We start from the raw sequence: 17,030 nt of genomic DNA, 5'->3' as shown, positions 1-17,030 counted from the left end.
CTACTGCGGAAACAAAGACACCTACATCTTGGATGCCCTTGAGGTAAGCTAAAACATACCAAAATTTAATTTCAAAGTGAACTATCCCTTTAAGCACATTTTTTGTTACTATTGGCTATTTTTGCAAAACTCTACACACAAATAAGAAAACCTTTCACCAAATCAGAAAAACATTGTAGGTCTCTTGCAAAAGCTAATAAACCTTGCTTAACTCTTCAAACCTTCGTAAAAATGGTATTTTCGTATCAAACAGTTAACACAAGCCATCACATTAATAAGCACACAATGCACCAACTACACACTGATGGTATGAATAAAAAACACATGATGTTTTATAAACAAAGTTCGGGAGGAGCACGTTCAAATAATCAATCAATCAACCAATCTATCAATCATCTCATCAAACAATTGCCATGTCTACCCTATCAGCATGAGAGGAAGCATATATATATTCACTCTGTCAACTCACCTAACTTCCTTGACAGTTTCAGTATCCCTCCACCACCCCGACTCCTCACCCTTGGCTTGTTCTTTCACAGCCAGGAATACGGGGGGAGTACTCTGGGTTCGGGCCGAATACCGAGCCCGGAGCCCTCTCCTCGGACAGCACGCCAAATACTGACTTATTTGTAAGTGTGAACTAGTGAAATCTGGCTTTTGCTTTCTCTGTGCACAAGGTAGGCTATGTCAGTTTAAGGTCATACTTTTGTCATAATTCTGTAAACGTACAGGGATCCAAACTTCAAGTATTGTTGTTTATTTACACACATCAAAACAAACACAAGTGGGTTTTTTTTTCAAGTCAAAACACAAAATAGTAATTCCACTGAGAAAAAATAAATAAATAAATCAGTCTACATCGTGTCGTCTCTCTGGGTCCGGCCACAAAATTTCGTCTACATCACATGCAATGTCCTCTAGTCCAAGGCACCGGTGAAAATATCTTCTGGAATGCCGTATCCAGGCCTGACATGATGCCTGGTCAATATCCTCACATGCCTCCTCCATTGCCTGTAAAAGGGCTATGAGTTGATGGGGATGACGGTCATAGATCTTCCAGCACCAGGCAGAGAAAAACTCTTCAACTGGATTCAAGAATGGAGAGTATGGGGGAGGTTGAGTACAGTGAAGAGTGGGTGATCTGTAAACCAGTTGCGGACCAAAGCAGCACTATGGAAACTAACATTGTCCCATATGATGATGTATCTGGTCTGCTCTGATTTCTGAACATTAGTGAGCATGTCATGTAAGGTGTCCAGGAATGTAATAATGTATGCAGTGTTATATGGGCCTAGGGTTGCATGATGGTGAACAACACCATTTTGACTTATAGCTGCACACATAGTTATGTTACCACCACGTTGTCCTGGGACATTGATTATGGCACGGTGTCCAGCAATGTTCCTGCCACGTCTCCTTGTTTTAGTGAGGTTAAAACCTGCCTCATCCACAAAAAGCAGCTCATGACCCATGGCATCTGCCTCTAACTCCATCACTCTCTGGACAAGACAAAACAAATGCAGCACAGCTCTACAGTGTGCACTTCCAGATTCAGCACCAATGATACTATAGCTTACCTGCACATAGTCATATCGCAGTTGTTTTACACGTTCACTGTTTCTTTCAAAAGGAACTCTGTAGATTTGTTTCATTCGGATTCTGTTGCGGGCAAGTACACGACATAATACAGAAATGCTCACATTGTGTATGTTTTGGAAGGTGGTGTCATCCTCAATTATGCACTGCTGTATTTCTCGTAGCCATATTGACTATATGGGTCTCTTGTTCTGCAGTGAACATTCTTCCTCTGCCCCCAGCATCTGGACGTTCTGCACGTACACAATTCTGTAAAGTAACAATTTCAGTATTTTTACATGTATGCCATGGTATTCTCATTAGAGTATGGCAGTGCTACAAAACTTTGTGCAAAGTGACTGTACTAACCGATTCTCATTTCGAAATGTCCTAATGATGCTTGCTACAGTGTAGCGGCTCAAGTTAGGCTGAACCCGTTGTCCAGCTTCCCTCAGGGTCATTCCATGGTTGATTCCATGGTCCACTATTGTAGCTCTGATGTCATCAGTAATTATATTTCTTATGCTTCTTACCCTTCCTCTTCCCCCTCCTCGTCCTCCTCTTGCTCCTCCTTGTCCTCTTCCTCTAACTTCACCTCCTTGTCCTTGTCCTCCTCTCCCTCTCGCTTCTTTACCTCCGCGTCCTCTTCCTCCTCCTCTTCCTCCTACTTCTTCACCTCCACGTCCTCTTCCTCCTCCTCCTCCTCCTCCTCCAAAGAGTGTTGTGCAGTGGATTGCACCTACAGTTTTACAAAGTGTGTGTTACAAAATTGCAAACTGAGTGCAAAGCAATGTTTGTGCTTTTAGTTTTGCAAACTCAGTGAGTGGTTTTGCTATAAGTATTAATAGTTTTAGATATTGTGCTATAAGAATCACTGTTAGGGTTTAAGCATTCAGAAACAACTGTAAGTTGTTTCTTTTCTTTTTTGTTATTTTGTTTTCAATTTAGTTAAAAGTTGTATTTACGTTTTGTTTGGTTCTTTCTTATAACTGAGTTTAGTTTTTCTTTGGTTAAGTTCTCATTGTGGTTTAATTATATTTAGTATTTTGTTTCTCTTGGTTTATTGACAAGTGTTTTCTTTTGAATTTATATTATTTTGTTTTGCACTGCCTTCCTGGAACCACTGGTGGTTCTGGCAGTTTATATTGTGATTAAGTTTATTTCAGTTTGTTCTTTTTCATCCAAATATCATATGTTTTTCTTTCTGTTGAGTGAATCCCTGTTAATCGTGTGTGTGTATCCCGTTTTGTCCCGTTTGAGTTGCTTAGAGCTGAAGGTGGTGGTGTTGGTGTTGGTGTCCGGGTGGTGGTGTCCCCTTCCTGTGTGCTGTGTTGTCTACCCCATGTTTTTGCTGTGTTCACTGCTGTGTGTTTGTGTGTGTTCACGGGTGACTCTCCCTGGGATTCCTCACTGCCCTCGTGACCCCCATCTCCTCAACTGGTAAGCCTCAGCAGCAATTATATATTTTTTTTCTTGTTCCCTTTCCCAAGGTATGAATGTGTTTTTAATTGTTTTAAAATTATTGAAATAAAATGTGTTGTTCCTTTTAAAATTGAAACTCGTCTCTGGCAGAATTGTATACGTACCTGTGTGTCCTTACTTGTATCAATAACATTGCAAATAGGAAGTAAAATCATTCTCTGGGTGAAAATTGATTGATTGAAGTTGAAGTTGATCTGATTGGTCAGTTTGAATGTCTCACATTTGGGTTTTAGTCACATGGTCAGGGAAAGGATAATAGAAGAAGATTGTAACTGTTGCTCTGTCTCTTTTATGCTCTGGCTCTCTTCTTATTCTCTGGGTCCCTTTCTTGGGGCTCTCTCCCCTTACCTCCTCTTTTCTCTTACTCTCTCTCTCTCTCGTAACATTTTACATATAAGCTGTGTAAGATTAATGGTATAAATTATCATCATCTCATACATCTATTTTGTAACTATCTTAAGTGTAACCATAACCATATTTTGTCATTAAACCTTTTCAATTACAAATAATGTGCTAGTTTTGCTTTGGTATTGACTTTGAAGTGCTACATTTTGCAATACAATATTGTCACTCTCTACAGCAACACTCTCACACATATTGTAACTGCGCTTATTTCCGTCGTTGGTATAAGTAGCAGTGGGTGGTAATTTCTACCATCTTGCTAATAACGTTTCTTTAGTCATTCGGCAGTCTTGCAGACTGAACCCCTGCAGGAAATCCACCCTTACACCACTGAGCTGAAAAAGAACAAACCAAACCACAACTATGAGCTCATCTCTATCTATTTCTGTTCTCTCAGGCCTCTGCATCAATCTGCACTGATCGCACTGTATGATTAACTTAAAAGAACAGGCTCATAAAGTCAATCGTTTGGGAATTGTCATGATGCCAGCCGGTGTTCCCCTTGACTTGTGTGGTCTTTTAAGTTATTTCTGTTGTGCACCATGTTTTGTAGTCCTTTTTATTTAATCCTGTTGATTAGTTATTTGATTTGTTCCCAAGTGTGTCTAGTTTTCCAATTACTCCTTGTGTATTTAAACCCAGTGTTTCTAATATTCCTCGTCTTTTTGTTGTCTTTTGTTTGATGGATGTTTCTTTGAGGTTCTCATTTCTGATCCCTGGCTTTCTTGTGTTCATTTCAGTTATTATTGCAGTTTTTCTGAATTCCTTTCTGACATCTGACTCTTCAAACAATTGCCTCAAAACCAGTTTATCTGTGCTCAAAATCAAATTATACGTGCAGGTCTTACACACAGCCGTCAAAATACAAACACTACATATAATTTATTAGACACTACATCAAAAAATGGAGAACACAGAATCCATAGCATGCAGTTACAGAAAGAAAGTGTATTCTAATAAAGTAAATGAAGTTTGCAATTATGTAAAAAATTATAGTAATCACAACTTACATAAGGTGAGTAAATTGTATACTGTATGTACTGCAAGTAAAGTATTGTATTGAATATTGTATAGTAGGCCTATTGATTGTCACATCACAGGCAATGTCGTCTCTTGCCAGGCAAAGGGAAAAACCCTCTAGTGTGCCGATCCAGCCTTGACAACACTGTCCACACCTTGCTCTTTCTCATCCTCTTACACATACTCTTCCTCTCCTTTTCAGATTGTTTTCATCCGTTGTTGGTATCAACATTCAGTGCAACATTTTGTGTCAATTTTGAAATGACTTTCAACAGCTGGTTTGATCACATCATTGTGAAGGTCCTCATCAAGTGTGAACAATTTTTGAGTCGTTGTGTGTACACGATGACACTGTGTTTTCACACAAAAATTAAGATCTTTTTTATGAAATCTGAGAGATTTCTGTCCTTCCATTGACAGCTACGCAACTACTAATTTGACGGTTCAAATAAGTTTAATTCTCGTGTTACGCAGCACATTGGAGCTTCCATATAGAGGTTTGTTCTCACACGTCAAGCAGGTTTGGTTAGACTTATGTTTATGTTATTATTATGTATAATCTGTTAATTAAGTTTCCTTAATGAATAAAATATAATCTGAAGAAATGTTTAGAAAAGACATAATCATCAACGATGAACATAACATGTACCCAAAATTGTAGAATGACTCATTTGACAGAGAGACTGAGAGTGAAAGAGGAAGTATAGGAAAATAAATTGGTGTGAAGAGAAGTTGTTTTATTCGTGCTTCATGCAGAATGACACTGAACACATGAGAATCTGAATTAGTGGTGCTTGCTAAGCGTCATTGCTCATACTTGGGGTCAAATGCTTTTCATAAATCTTTAACATAACATTTTTCTCAATTACTCATACACTAAAAAAAATTAGGGGGGGTTTTCACTTCGAAAATTACGTCGACGAAGTGCTCTGGCCTGGCCTGACCCAGCCCAAAGACAAGAAGAAGCACACTGATCACATGTTTACTCAGATTTTTGTCCCTTTTAGTATTGTATACTGTACAGTGCATTGTAGGCTGTATACTGTACAATGAACAAATTGTATGGCCCTGAACATTGTTAACAGTACCATTTGTTAACAGTACTGACTGCTCAATAGATTTTGACTGGTTGCAGGTTCATATCAACAAAGAACAAGAATTACAGTATCACAGAGACAAAGGACAAGTTTGTGAGATGCAGGGTACAGTACTGTAAAAATAGGGGTACAACAAGGAGGAAGAACAAAAAAAAATTTGCAAAGAGCAAAGCAGAGTAGTAATTTCTGATCAATTTTGAGCTACTACGATACATGTTTTCGTTCATCAAAAGCCAATGACGGAAAAATATGAAACTTGTTTTGAGATTACAGTTGTTTCCGAATGCTTAAACCCTAACCGTGACTCTTATAGCACAATTTCTAAAACTATTAATACTTATAGCAAAACCACTCACTGAGTTTGCAAAACTAAAAGCACAAACATTGCTTTGCACTCAGTTTGCAATTTTGTAAAACACACACTTTGCAAAACTGTAGGTACAATCCACTGCACAACACTCTTTTTGCAGAGCTGTAAACACAACTCACTGCTTTACACTCAATTTCCAAATGATCAACACACTCCTAGCAAAACTATACACATGTATGCCTATTATTTACACTATTTTGCCAACTGTCTGGCACAGTGTCACATGTGAAAACTTTTTTAGATAATTAGTTCACTTTGCAATCAGCCTAAGCACTATAAATAAGCCACAGGTAAGCTGTCCGTGTGGAGTACAATGGAGGGAGCAGGAAGAGTGAGAATTAGAGGAGGCAGAGGAAGAGGACGTGGAGGTGAAGAAGCGAGAGGGAGAGGAGGACAAGGGCAAGTAGGTGAAGTTAGAGAAAGAGGACAAGGAGGAGCAAGAGGAGGAAGAGGAGGGGAAGAGGAAGGGTAAGAAGAGTAAGGAATATAATTACTGATGACATCAGAGCTACAATAAGTGGACCATGGAATCAACCATGGAATGATCCTGAGGGAAGCTGTGGAGCCAGGGATATTGACCAGGCATCATGTCAGGCCTGGATACGGCATTCCAGAAGATATTTTCCCCGGTGCCTTGGACTAGAGGACATCGCATGTGATGTAGACGAAATTTTGTGGCCGGACCCAGAGAGACGAGACGATGTAGACTGATTATTATTATTTTTTTCTCTGTGAAATTACTATTTTGTGTTTTGACTTGGAAAAAAACACTTGTGTTTGTTTTGATGTGTGTAAATAAACAACAATACTTGAAGTTTGGATCCCTGTATGTTTACAGAACTATGACAAAAGTATGACCTTAAACTGACATAGCCTACCTTGTGCACAGAGAAAGCAAAAGCCAGATGTGTTTTTTATTCATACCATCAGTGTGTAGTTGGCGCATTGTGTGCTTATTAATGTGATGGCTTGTGTTAACTGTTTTATACGAAAATACCATTTTTACAAAGGTTTGAAGAGTTAAAGGGATAGTTCACCCAAAAATGAAAATTCTGTCAGTAATTACTCACCCTCATGTTGTTCCAACCGCGTAAGACCTTCGTTCATCTTCGGAACACAAATTAAGATATTTTTGATGAAATCTGAGCCTTGTCTCACTCCTCCATAGGCTGCTAGGTGGCCCAAACTTGCTGGCCCAGAAAAGTTATTAAAGAGATCGTTAATATAGTCCAAGTGACTACAGTGGCTCAATCTTAAGTATATCAAGCGACGAGAATACTTTTTGTGCGCAAAAACAAACAAAAATAACGACTTTATTCCACTATTCATTTCCTTCTCTCTGGGCCTCGTAGTATTTTTGCGCTGCGCGTCTGTGTTATACGTCATCACGCATCACACACATGACCAGCGTCGGCCAATAGTGAGCCTACGTGGTGACGTGTAACACAGACGCGCTGCGCAAAAACACTACGCGAACCAACTAACACAAAAAGTATTCTCGTCGCTTGATATACTTAAGATTGAGCCACTGTAGTCACTTGGACTATATTAACGATCTGTTTAATAACTTTTCTGGGCCAGCAAGTTTGGGCCACCTAGCAGCCTATGGAGGAGTGAGACAAGGCTCAGATTTCATCAAAAATATCTTAATTTGTGTTCCGAAGATGAACGAAGGTCTTACGCGATTGGAACAACATGAGGGTGAGTAATTACTGACAGAATTTTCATTTTTGGGTGAACTAACCCTTTAAGCAAGGTTTATTAGCTTTTGCAAGAGAACTACAATGTTTTGCTGATTTGGTGAAAAGTTTTCTCATTTGTGTGTAGAGTTTTGCAAAAATAGCCAATAGTTACAAAAAATGTACTTAAGCCACCTGTAAAAATGTACTTCTCCCTGAGAACTATATGTTTCGAACAATGTGTTTTCTATTTTTTGGTGTATGACTGCTTGATAGTGTATATCATTTTGATCACTTTGTTTATGATTTGAGAGCAGTGTTTGATTTTGAACACAGGTAAAACTGTTTCGAGGCGAAAGTTTCATTTTGCCAGAGGAGTCAGAGGTTTTGTAAATAGTGCTTGAAGATGAGGTTTTGTGTTTAATGTTTTCAGAAAATGGAGCAAGGTTTCAGAAATTGTGTTTTATTATTCTCTCCATAAATGTAATCATTTCTGTAGATTTAAGTAGTTTTATGCTGCAAAGTCCAATATTGAGAGATTAAAACTCGATTCAAGATTCTTCTGCTTGTATTTGTGGCACTGCAAGACAAAGCATCAGATCCAGAATATTTCAAAAAGGCTGTTTCTTTATTAAGAAAAGTAAACAATTAAAATATGAAATACTGCAGCAATACAAGTCAGGAGACTTACACTAAAATAAGGAATACATGCTTACAAATGACAGTGTGTTCATGTGGTTATAATGTGAATCATGCAAATATCACTCAAGCCTTATATTGTAAATAATTGCACAGTATTACATAAAGCAGAACAAAATGTCAGGCTTAAGAGAGGCATTTTATTGTAATTAAAACAAAATATAAATATTAAAAGAGGAAAATAATTTGGCCAATGGGACTGAGACTGTGAGAGGACGGGGATGTACTTGTGATGCTAAAGCTTAGTGATGGTCTGATCCATATTACCAATAATAGTTTATTGGTCAAAAACAGAAAAACCAAACCGGTTAAACAGGTTAACATTCATGTTCCTTGTTAAAGCCAACATTAAATCAAAATGTACCCTTTCTTGGCTATTCCACAGTTTAACCTGCTTTTTACAATAAATTTGTGATGTATAAAATCAATTGGGAATGTAATCAATGGAAGTAAAGTGGGTTGGGAAATCTGGTTAATGTTGACTTTAACAACCGTAACATGCCAAATGTTAGACATTGTGAATCAGGAGTGACTCATGTATGTCTCACTCACACACTCTCACACTCTCACACTCTCACACTCTCACACTCTCACACTCTCACACTCTCACACTCTCACACTCTCACACTCTCACACACACACTCTCACACACACACACTCTCACACACACACACACACACACACACACACACACACACACACACACACACACACACACACACACACACACACACACACACACACACACACACACACACACACACACACACACACACACACACACACACACACACACACACACACACACACACACACACACACACACACACACACACACACACACACACACACACACACACACACACACACACACACACACACACACACACACACACACACACACACACACACACACACACACACACACACACACACACACACACACACACACACACACACACACACACACACACACACACACACACACACACACACACACACACACACACACACACACACACACACACACACACACACACACACACACACACACACACACACACACACACACACACACACACACACACACACACACACACACACACACACACACACACACACACACACACACACACACACACACACACACACACACACACACACACACACACACACACACACACACACACACACACACACACACACACACACACACACACACACACACACACACACACACACACACACACACACACACACACACACACACACACACACACACACTCGCGCACACTCGCGCACACTCGCACACTCACACACACTCACACACACTCACACACGCACGCACACAATAATAATAAATCCGTTCCTGCATTTATATGAACTTGTCACTCCCAAAACTTGACTTTTACAGTAATAATGCTCTGCCTGAGCTTGTGAATGAGATATTGAGAGATTCTAGGAAGACGCTGAAGTTTTCTGACTCACAACAAATTAGTTTCAGATTAAAATTTATTCCTCTTCATGTAACTGTTAAATACACTCAGCATTTACTAGTTTTTCCTTTTTTTTATTGCTTTTATGAACTACTATCATCTTTTAAGTATATTAAATTAACCAAGTTATACAATTCAGCATTTGTAAAGCAGTTTTCACAACACTGATTTTGTAGCAAAGAACAATCCATCAGTGAGCAAAGCCAAATGTGACACATAATATCAATGGTCATTTTGACTGAATGTTTGGTAAATTACATATAATGATAACAATGACTTCTAATAAATCACTCGGGTGTTTTACCTCTCATTCTGCAGCATTTGTAAATCAGCACGACTGTCACTAGCAGATATGGACAAGCTGCCAGTACAGAAGTGAGTGTGTGGAGGACAGAGATCTGAGAGTATGAATGAGACCCTGAAAAAGAGACACAAGCACTTTATCATGCACTATATCTGAACGAGGGCATATGAAGAAATAAATCAGATCACAGTTTCAGTGACTCTCACCTCTGACTGAGATCCAGCTCTTGGGAGACTCTCCTCTCGGGTGTTTGCAGATGTAGAAACCCTCGTGTGACTTTGAGACAGTCGGGATGATCATTTCTATAGTTTGATTCTGGACGAGTGATCCATCTTTATAAAAATCAGCTCTGAGGATTGGTAGGGTTTTATTTTTATTTAAACAGCGTAGAGTCAGAGTCTCTCCTTCAGTCACAGGATGAACAGGACTCTCCAGAATCACACCATCTACAGAAATAGAGGAAACATGCAATATATGAACAACATGGTAACATAATAAAAACAAGACAAAATAAAAAAATACAGAGCTTTTTTAATTGTGCACTGGTTTCTGAGTGTGTTTAGTGTATTGTTATGATGTTCTGGCTGCTTACATTAGTATCTGCTCTTGTTAAATCATCCAGCTTCATGCATTGATTGTAAACTGTCAGTGAAATGAATAAATACAGAAACACAGACTCACAGTGTACAGTGATATTAACAGGATGATAGTTCTCTCCAGATTCAGACTGACACCAGTAAACTCCAGTGGCTGATGTGATGGTGAAGCTGATTGTACATGTAGATCCTGTTTGTGATCCCCGGTAAAATGATAAACAATCTTCCAGCCCCCAACTCTCTGTGTATCTTCTCACTGTCCATCCATCAGAGTTACTCTGGTCTTCACAGCTCAGAGAGAGAGAGTCAGATGTGAAGTGTTGAGTTCTGCTGGGACTGATGATCAGAGACACTGGAGGAGAAACTCCTGACAAGACCATTACAGATATAATTTGGAAATTGTCTTTATTAAAGATGAATCAATCATTTAAAGTAAGTGTGAACTCACCAGTGACCCACAGTGGTTGTTTGTTGCTGTACCATGTTTTATAGGCTGGTTTTCCTCTCTCTGCTCTGCACACATAAACTCCTGTGTGCTTTAGAGCAACAGAACTGACAGTGTATCTTCCTCCAGCTCCTCTGCTGCTGTCTGAGAGCGGCTCATAGCGATCACTTATGCCTGTGTTAACTGAGAACATGCAGATGATCACTAAAGGAAATTATTTCTAATAATGTTTTTGATAAAACCAGTTAATGTATATGTTATCACACAGAGGACATTATAATACCTGATGAAACAGTGAACCAGCTGAATGTCCAGCCTGTAGAAGAGCTGTTAACCTCACAGTTCAGAGTCACTGGATCTCCTTCAGTCAACCACTTCTGAGGAGAAACACTTAAAACTGTCCGGGCTTCATCTGAAATAGAGACATCACTCATTAATAACATGTTAAACTTGTGTGTTTTTATGAAGAGATGATCAAACTCACCTGATACTGTCAGTGTAACTTCATCACTCCATTGTGAGCTGCGTGATCCTTCAGTCTCTGTTCCATAACAGGAGTATTTCCCTGCGTCAGACTCAGTAGCAGATCTGACTGTGTGTTCCTGTAATTTACTGAAATCTATTAATGTACCTCCTTTATACCAGTTGTACCGCCAGCTAGAGACTCCTTCAGCATCAATGTCACATCTGAGAGTGACTCTCTCTCCTCTGAATACATGTTGATCAGGTTTAATGGTCACTCTGGGTTTTGGTTTTTCTGCACAACAACAACAATAAACAATGAAAATAATGTGGTGATTAATTTAATGAATAAAAATAATAAAATGTGCTGTTTTTTACAGTTACTTGATTGACCAACAGAGTGACAACAAGTACAACATGTTCCTGGATAAACATCTTTATTGATCCTGGAACAACATTCCAATCAACCAATCAGATTTGAGGGACAAGTTTACAGTTTTTATCAAGTTTAAGCTTACAGAAGTGCTTCTGTGTTATTCACCTATCATTTCCCTCTGATTTCAGAGATAATTTATGGTTAGGTCTTAATTGGCAAAATTACAATGACCATAAAACGCTCATGCTAAATCAGGTTAGACTGAAGTGTTGTTCTCTATAGCTGTTATTGTCACTTATTAAGTGTTTTATGAAATTATTGTCAGTAATTTCTCAGAGCAGGTCATAAAGTGAGAGAAAATACTTGCCATGTATTGTCACTGTTACTGGTTCACTGTAATCTGTGTAACGTTCTCCTCTTCGTGCTCTGCACTTGTACTCTCCTCCATCAGAGACTTGCACAGGATCGATTACTTTAGTTGCAGCATCAGTAGATTCAGTGTTTGAGTCTTTACTCCAGAGAAACTCCCATCCATCCAGTGTCTGATCCAGCGAACATCTCAGAAAAACTGAGTCTCCAGTGAACAGTGAACTCTGTGGCTTAACAGTCAGAGTCGGTTTTGGAAAATCTGTCAATATAAAGTCAGTGGGAACATGAGATGTGATCTTCAGCAGATCTCATTCTCTCACTGGTAAATCATTAGTGCATTTTGATTTCACAGACAATGTAATATAGCGACTGGCAACAATTATAGGAACAAACAAGGTTAACATTCATTCAGTGCAATGCAAAGAGTTAAAGGACAACAAAGGTGCAAAGACCACCCTATGGGGTTCAAACCCACATCCTTTAGACTAGTAGTCCTGAGCTCAAAGCAGGGTCACAACACCTACATCTACACCAGTCAGAGAGACATATCAGTAGCATTTACCAAAGTGTTGCAAATTGTTGTTGTAGTTCAAAGGACTTTTTTTTTTATTCAATCTGTTCAGTTTTTGTGATGTGTGTTGCTAATTTTTAAGACAAAGCAAATGTCAAAAGATGCTCTATGTTTCTATATTCTTCATAACAAATTTTGGCCATGTAATATTAATATTAGTAGTATTACAGAAATTGTCATTTTTGAGACTGAATGTTTTTTGTTTTTTTTGACAGAACCGTCTGTGTGGTGTTATATTAGTCACAAGACATTAATCATTTCTATAACTTGTTTAAAAAGCTGTGTTTATAATCATGACACTGAGGGCTGGATTCATGAAAATCTTCTTAAGAAAGAAGATAAGGAAGTTCTTAAGATAAATTAGTTCATAAGAATGTTCCTTTGAGGATTTAAGACAAAAGTTATTTAGGATGATTTTTAAGAACATTCTTTTCAGGAATATGAATACTTCTTAAATGTTTTAAGAACAATATCTCAAGAATAAACAATAAAAACATTAAGAAAAATCTTTGGGAATACAACATATTATTATATTTCTTTCTTAAGTTATAAAATAGGAAGAAAATAGCATTTAAGAAGAATTTTATTTTTAAGAATGTCTAGTGAATCCAGATCCTGGTTTGTAACAGATTCACACATTTGTGATGGAATTTATGAATCAAATTCACTCACCTTCAGTGTGTCCAGAGTGGATGATTGAAATCAGCACTAAAATGCAGAGTAAAAAAAAAAAATCATAAAAAAAAATCATGAAAGATTATTTGTATTTTTACATGTTTCTAGTAAAGATCATCAAAATCATCTGTTGGCTATCCTGAGAGATTTTCTGTGGGAACTTATTTGCAGAGTTCTTCCCATGAGGCAACGGACTGTGTTTCTCTTATTGGTCCCTGTGATGTCTTTGGTTTGTAAATTAGCTTTAGGTATAAAGGCACAGACAGAAATTTGGGTTCAGATTCTCTGAAGACAGGCTAACATCATCACTGAAGAATGAGCTACCTTCAGTAAATTCTTCTCTCCACAAGAACTTACCTACAGTATTTACCTAGCTACCTATTTTATGCATTAGAGGACTCGAATACATTAGTAAGTCAACAGTGACATCTCAGCCAAAAAAAAAAAAAAAAACCTTTGTATTATTATTTAACCCTTTAAACACATGCCTTTTCATTTTTAAAGTTAGACATCAACTTACTTACCTACTAGACATCAACTAAGTACTGACACTCAGAACTTCTGTTCAGACAGCCCTGCAGAACGGAGGCCTCAATAAAAGTCACAGTAACGCTCTAACCAAAGCGCAGTGGCCAAAAAAAGCTCAGAAAGAGCTAGCAACTTATTTCAACTGGCCCACGAAGCTCTGCAGATTGTAGAGGCCTCAGTACAACGACTCTCATAATGAGAGAAGGCCGAGCAACACTCCACATTAAGGTCAATATCCAAGGAGCCTCACAGAGAGCCTTACAACCTGACATACTGTCCTACCCCCTAGCCGAGCTCTTGACTGATTGATTGATGACAACAGGTGATAATCACTAATGCTCAATCATCACATAATTGGTTAATTAATCACTCAATAACTTTAACTCTGATTCAGAGTTATTTTAACTCTCTGTAGAGAGGGACCAGACGTACTCTGAGCAGAGTTAATTTAACTCTGGGGATTTTGCTGTGTATATGAAAATTCACGTTCACGTCAATGAAAGCAAGATATGAGCTGCATTTTATTTATCATTAGCTAATTTCAGGCGTGGCATTCAGGCAGCACTGGCAAGATAATTTAGTGTCACTAACTGTGAGTTGAGCTTCAAAATGTGAGCTGAACTTTCAGTTTCATTTGTCGCAGCTCTTCCACCCCATGGCCCTAGTCCAGGTCTTTCAGCTGGTCAGCCTGGTAAGCTTGCAGAACGGCCATTGTGTACAAAGCCGCCCCAGTCTGATTCGCTGACGCATATGCTCTGCCATTTAGACGTGATGTGGGACGCAGCAGCTTAGTTGGCAGAGACTGCGTCTTCAGTGCGGATACCTTACCTATAGATCGCTGGCCAGCCTCTCTTCAGTCAAAGGCACTGACACATAACCATATTCCTGCATCACCTCCACATCAGCATAGTTTGCCTGAATGATGTATGTATGCAGAATATGGCTTTCCCCAAGATCTCCGCAACTCAGCGTGAAGATCTGGAAGAAAGGGAAGATTCGTACCAGCTGGGTGGTTATGTCCCGACAAATAGCGTTCATCAAGGCAGCTACGAGGGAGTTTGCGCTTCCACGGCAGATCTAATCTTTCTGTGGTGCAAGACATAACGTCCAACAGCTCGACATATGCGGGGCAGGGGGGCTGAGAGCACTCAGAGACATCCTCGATCTCAACAGCCTCGTCCTGCTCATCTTGACTTGAGGCGAGGAGCTCGCTCGCTGCCGGATCAGATGACGTGAGAGATAACAGATCATCATCCAGCATCTCGCTCTCACCAGCCACCGACAAATGAGAGATCCTACACAAGAGCAAGTTTCCTTCAAAGGAAAGCGTTCACAACACACACATACAGTCCCCTCAATGACTGAGCATGCATGATCCTCACCCAAGCACATAACGGGCCTATCGTGTGTGTCATTAGATGTCAGGAAATGCTGACACGGATGAACACACTTACTAAAGTTGTGTTAAAACCTTTCTAGAGTCTGAAAACTCAGAAATTCTTACTAACTGCATACTAGTGTACATCTATTGAAGACTGACTAGTGTACATCTACTGAAGACTAACTAGTGTACATCTACTGAAGACTAACTAGTGTACATCTACTTAGTGCATCGTGGACAGCAAACAACCAACAGAAATGTGTACAAACCAATAAGCGAGTACAAAACAAACCGACAGCAATGATTCAGCAAACACCATTACAGAGCAAAAAACTGAGTGACTGAACAAACAGACTGGCCCAAACACAACACAGTGCATTTCTCTTTCACAAACAGCACTATCTGCTCACTTCCTCTTTCAAGCTCGTCTTTCACTCATAGATCATGGACTAGAGCTGGATTTGAAACTCTGAGAGCAGCATGAAAAGAAGAAAAATCCAAGAACACTATATCACTTGAAACTGTTCAAACCTATTCATAATATAACAGCAATGAACATCTTCTGAAACATATACAGAGGAAATAATACTCACAGAGCACAAGAGGAAGTTTGCTGCGCTCCATACTGACCCAATAATGACAGACGGTTAAAGACACAGACTGAGTTAAAGCCTCGAGACTTCCTGATACATACAGTCAGATCTTTAGGAACATAATGACAGATTAAAGACATACAAATGTACCTCATGTGTCACAGAAAACCTTTTGATTAAGTTGATAATCTTGTAGCGAGTTTTACAAGTATCAGAAGAGCATCAGTTTTCCATTATGAGAATTAATATTTCTGTGTGTTTAATGGACAAGGAAAAAGAAACAATACATTGATAGATCTTTATTATAATAATAGTAGCTGTATTTATAACTTTATAAGTTAAGAAGCATAAATCACTTAATTCCACTGTAGAATTGAAAATAATCCAAGATATTTGAAAATGAACAAAGACATTTGCTTTACTGTTTTCCACCCCTCTTTCCCCAAGGACCATTTGGAGTTCCCAAAGGCACCGAGGGGCTGATAGTGATCAAGACATATAGGACAAGATGTGTGTACTTTGGGGGTTGATGAATTGTCACACCTTTAGTATGGTGGAGGAAGTTGTAATTATCTGTCTGTCTATCTGAATGTCTCACATTTGGGTTTTAGTCACATGGGTCAGGGAAAGTATAATGGAAGATTGTAAGACTCTGTCTCTTTTATGCTCTGGCTCTCTTCTTCTCTGGATCCCTTTCTTGGGGCTTTCTCCCTTTTCCTGCTCTTCTCTCTCTCTCTCTCTCTCTCTCTCTGGTAACATTTTACACATTTAGGACCCCCTCGAAAACGAGATGGTGCATCTCAAGGGGTTTATCCTAATTAATAAATTTTAACACATATAAACTGGGTAAGATTAATGGTATAAATTATCATCATCTCATACATCTATTTTGTAACTATTTTAAGTGTAA

The 17,030-nt window shown here is 38.9% G+C and overlaps 2 protein-coding genes across 2 annotated transcripts in view; both read right to left on the bottom strand.

The window, feature by feature from the left end:
• Positions 1-17,030, bottom strand: part of LOC311304498 (gap junction alpha-1 protein-like) — a gene marked incomplete at both ends in the record, with an annotated part of 434,020 nt that overhangs the window by 89,189 nt on the left and 327,801 nt on the right. The gene's annotated exons all lie outside the window — the stretch shown is intronic.
• Positions 1-17,030, bottom strand: part of LOC311298694 (immunoglobulin superfamily member 1-like) — a 52,128-nt gene that overhangs the window by 17,977 nt on the left and 17,121 nt on the right. The window contains exons 2-12 of the mRNA XM_084421829.1: positions 13,616-13,651; positions 12,371-12,631; positions 11,650-11,922; positions 11,449-11,577; positions 11,169-11,339; positions 10,806-11,087; positions 10,331-10,570; positions 10,112-10,238; positions 1,578-1,659; positions 1,355-1,499; positions 996-1,085 (exon numbers count right to left, since the gene is read on the bottom strand). Of these exons, the coding sequence (XP_084277955.1) occupies positions 996-1,085; positions 1,355-1,499; positions 1,578-1,659; positions 10,112-10,238; positions 10,331-10,570; positions 10,806-11,087; positions 11,169-11,339; positions 11,449-11,577; positions 11,650-11,922; positions 12,371-12,631; positions 13,616-13,651 (1,836 nt within the window). The remainder of the gene's footprint in view (positions 1-995; positions 1,086-1,354; positions 1,500-1,577; positions 1,660-10,111; positions 10,239-10,330; positions 10,571-10,805; positions 11,088-11,168; positions 11,340-11,448; positions 11,578-11,649; positions 11,923-12,370; positions 12,632-13,615; positions 13,652-17,030) is intronic.

Source organism: Rutilus rutilus, assembly GCF_951802725.1.
Source record: "Rutilus rutilus genome assembly, chromosome: 1".
Taxonomy (NCBI): domain Eukaryota; kingdom Metazoa; phylum Chordata; class Actinopteri; order Cypriniformes; family Leuciscidae; genus Rutilus; species Rutilus rutilus.
Note: the sequence above shows the minus strand (reverse complement) of the source record. Positions and strands in the feature narration are given on the sequence as shown.